This window comes from Limulus polyphemus, unplaced genomic scaffold, assembly GCF_000517525.1.
Source record: "Limulus polyphemus unplaced genomic scaffold, Limulus_polyphemus-2.1.2 Scaffold7443, whole genome shotgun sequence".
In the NCBI taxonomy this organism is placed as follows: Eukaryota; Metazoa; Arthropoda; class Merostomata; order Xiphosura; family Limulidae; genus Limulus; species Limulus polyphemus.
This window is the reverse complement of record NW_013673053.1, coordinates 233-4,576: the sequence shown is the minus strand read 5'-3', so window position 1 is coordinate 4,576 and position 4,344 is coordinate 233. Positions and strand designations below refer to the sequence as shown.

The 4,344-nt window shown below is 31.5% G+C and overlaps 1 protein-coding gene across 1 annotated transcript in view; it reads left to right on the top strand.

Annotated features, from left to right (window-relative positions):
* Positions 1-2,008, top strand: part of LOC106474615 (elongation factor-like GTPase 1) — a gene marked incomplete at its 5' end in the record, with an annotated part of 37,520 nt that extends 35,512 nt beyond the window's left edge. The window contains one exon of the mRNA XM_022402925.1: positions 1,186-2,008. Within this exon, the coding sequence (XP_022258633.1) occupies positions 1,186-1,980 (795 nt within the window). The remainder of the gene's footprint in view (positions 1-1,185) is intronic.
* Positions 2,009-4,344: the final 2,336 nt, after the last annotated feature.

The following is a 4,344-nucleotide window of genomic DNA, read 5'->3' as shown; positions in this document are numbered from 1 at the left end:
GGTTCTGTGGTAAGAAATTGTTACTTTTATCACTAAAGTACCAAATACTCAAATCTTACTTGTCATTGCAGATCAAAGTTATACAAATAATTCATTAAATAATTATAGTTTCATTGTACTGATTTTTAAATTTGGAATTTTTAACAAAGTGAATTTTTTTTGTTCTTGTGTAATGCCTATAAAGAGTTTAGTTGGAATGATTTTCTTTGTTTTAAAACATGCTAGGTTATAAAATATCACTAATTTTTAGCATAAATTAATATAAGAAATATTTCTACAAGATTGATTTTTGTTCATTTTAATAGTCTTATCTGAAAAGTTATATCTTCAAAAAGTACAAAATTAAACCGAGTTTGAATACTACTGTTATTTTTACTTTATAAAGTTCTTTGCAAGACATGTATATTCGATGACGAGGAACCCACTTTGAGACTAATAATGGTTGGAGACAGCTTGAATGGGTATTGAAGAAAAACTTTAATATAAGTTTAACATAACAGCAAATGTACTGACCCTCACAAATTTAGGAATTAGCTTTTCAGAGCCGCACTGTTGGAGGAAGGAAATATATCGTTTCTCATTTTGACATTTGCTGTTATGTTAACCTTATATTAAAGTTTTTCTTCATTACCCATTCAAGCCGTCTCCAAGACATGTATATGTTTTATTTGTAGACTTGTGTAAGATATGACAAGTGATTACTATTTTCAAGCAGTATTTTTTAGTTGGACAATGTGATAAGCTGAAGGATACTGACCTTTGGTTAACTTATGTAGTTAGTAGGAAGTATACACACTCAGTGATGTGTATAAATAGCTCAAGAACAAAAATAATATAGAAAAGGATTTTTAGAAACCTTAAGTTTTTAAACTTGAAACTTTGTTTTTAATGGTATAAGTGTTTGATAAAAAGAACAGGTGAGAATTTTAAATGTTGTATAGAAACAGTTACTGTCTGATGTTTGTGTGTGCTAATTTTTACTGATACATTGATGTAGTTATTTACTTGTATGTTCAACTTTGAGAAAGCTGCTTGATTAAACATTTTAAATGTTGTATAGAAACAGTTACTGTCTAATGTTTGTGTGTGCTAATTTTTACTGATACATTGATGTAGTTATTTACTTGTATGTTCAACTTTGAGAAAGTTGCTTGATTAAACGTTTTAAATGTTTTTATGCTTAAGGAAGGTGAAGAAGATATCAGATCTGATGGTTGTGTCAAACTCCAGACTCCTAATAAGAAATGTACGATACATATACGTGCTGCTCCACTGCCAGAAGAGGTTACTAAGTTATTAGATAAAAATGGTGATATTTTAAAAGTCCAAGAGCAGTATGTGAGTGCTCTAACGAGACAGAGTAAAGAGAAAAGTGCTTTAACTGCAGAAGCTATTAAGAAGTTGTCTGAACTTCACAAAAAGATTGAAAATGCTTTTAATGAAGCTGGACCTGATTGGGCAGGAGCCACTGACCAGATATGGTCATTTGGACCAAGACGCTGTGGTCCTAATTTGCTGTTGAACAAGGTTCCTGGTTACAGAAGAGCTTCAGTGTGGTACAGTGAGTATGAAGATGTGGAAGTTTCATCAACTCTGTTAGACTACGATCATAGTTTTGTTAGTGGATTTCAGTTAGCTTCTCTTGCAGGACCATTGTGTGAGGAGCCAATGATGGGAGTTTGCTTTATTGTTGAAAAGTGGGTGATAGAAAAAGACCTACACTTAAAAGAGCATATTTGTGAAAATGACCAAAAAAGTGAAGTAGCCCAAGAATTTTCTGAAATATCTTCGGAACTTGCCCTTAATTCGAGTAATGTTACCAGTATTAGTGTGCCATTTGGACCTTTCACAGGCCAACTAATGTCCACTGTCAAAGAAGGTTGTCGACGTGCCTTTCAGAGTCAACCTCAGCGACTGATGTTAGCTATGTACAGCTGTAACATACAGGTGACAACAGAAGCTTTAGGTGAGTACAAATAATTTCAAGAGCTATAGCATCAGGTGTTTTATCTTTGTTTTTCGATGTTTATTCTCTAATTGTACAGATTATTTTATTTAATCGAAAGCTTGTTGGAAAATTAGAGACTAATTTAAGATTGCACTATTAAATCTAGGTGTCACCATCAACATTCACTTGTAATTGTAGGGAATTTTATATCTTTGCAATGTGCATTTTCAAAATTTTATGTATAAATACAATACAAATCAATTAAGTTTTTAATGGTTTTAATAAGCTAATTAAAAATGAGCATGTGTGTGTGGGTGAAATTAATTTTATTTCAAATAATGCATGACATTATGACCTTAATGATCTGATATTGACACTTTCACAGTTTTGTTGCAAATTCGTTGGCCAGCCACCTTGGCTGTTTTAATCCTGCAATTTGAGTCTAATAGGAGTTAGGCTAGTTTCAGGTTTTATGTAGTTTTATATTATTTATAACTTTTGCTCCATTAACTTTCTCGGTAAGTTGGTAAACAGTAATTATAAAACCAATGTGAAAGCCAGTGCAATGTAACTGAACTATAACAGTACTGAACTCTATTGGGTCTGCTTGATTGATTTGTTAATAAATTTATGGTTATAAAGTAATAACAATGTTTTGAAAAAAAAGAAAAATTCACTGACAGAATTGCACAATATTGTATTAGTTTAGACAGTGAGAACTCGGAAGTTTCACCTGTGGAGAAGAGATACAAAAAAAGATACACACAAGAATATGAAATACTATTAACAATTTGTAATTTCACAGTCTCAGCAGTTAAACAGTAACTCTAATGTTTTAATCGAGTAATGTACATATCGAACAGATTCAAATAGCTGATAGGTTTAAAATAATTTACTTTTTTTTTTATAAGAATTGTTTTCCTGCAGTACATACCACAAAGATAAATGACACTTAGTCAAAATATAACTGTGTTTATTTTATCAGTTATCATTTTGTGTACATTGTTGTATGTTAATATTAATTGGTAAGCACAAAACATGTAAGCATTGTCACTGTTTTGAGTTAGAAACTTGTTAAAGCTGATGATTAGCAGATATAATTTGTAACTGTTTTGAATGTAGTTCTGACAGTTATTGTTACATTAAAGGTAACATGAGTTACTGTAGTTACATCAGCCAATACTTAGATCATTCCTACAAGTTGTGGGATAGCTAGTTGTGTGCCAGATGAGTATTTTAGAGAACTCGGTTTTGTTTTGCTTTCTTGGGTATTTTTAGGGATTGTTTTGTTTAAAGTGGTGGTTAGTTGTTTGATATCCTGAACTGGCAAGTGTTTCAGCTCATTGATCTAGATGTAGGGTTTCATCTCGGCTGTTATTTTACTTCATGTAGGTGGTCTTGAGTTCACATTTTAGATGAGATTATTAATTAGCAGCATTAGAACATTTAAAGGAGTAACCTTATTTTCATATTAAAGACGTATTTTAGTCGTAACCATGATGCAAAAAATATATATTGAATTTGAGATTACTCGTGGTTTAAAATCTTGATAATTTGTTCATCTCACTTTTGGACAACAAGACCTTGCAGTACACTAGGTTATTTCATTGGAAGTGTGTTAACTTCATGGATGATCTCATAAATCACATTGTACAATAAAGTTTTAGAAATACTTTTTACTACAATTGTGAAACATATGAGATAGATGGTCTTAGGTGAATACTTGGATACTTCATTTGGTACCTTAAAAAATGACGATCGGTTAGTCACATGAAAATAAAACATTACAGAAATGTTCTGACTCTGTCCTTAAAGTTTATTAATCAGACTTTCCAATTGGATACAAGCTGGTGAAATATATTTGACAGACAGAAAGGTTGAATATAAAATTTATTGACAAATACAATCTGTCCAGCAGATACATGTGCAAATTTTTGTATTTTTACATATATGTAGTTATACATACTTTTTTTTTTCAACTAACAATAAATTAATTACTGGAGTTGATCACGGGTTACCTAAGTAGTAGTTCATTTCTAAAAATGACCAAGTTAAAGTTCTTAAAGGGTTTTAGCCTGAATTATTATTGAACTCTTTACACTGGCTAAAACCCTTCCAGTGTACAGAGTTCAATAATAATTCAGGCTAAAACCCTTCTAAAATTATTATTGAACTCTGTACACTGGAAGGGTTTTAGCCAGAATTAGTATTGAACTCTGTACACTGGAAGGGTTTTAGCTAAAATTATTATTGAACTCTGTGCACTGGAAGGATTTTAGCCAGAATTAGTATTGAACTCTGTGCACTGGAAGGATTTTAGCCAGAATTAGTATTGAACTCTGTACACTGGAAGGGTTTTAGCCAGAATTATTATTGAACTCTGTACACTGGAAGGG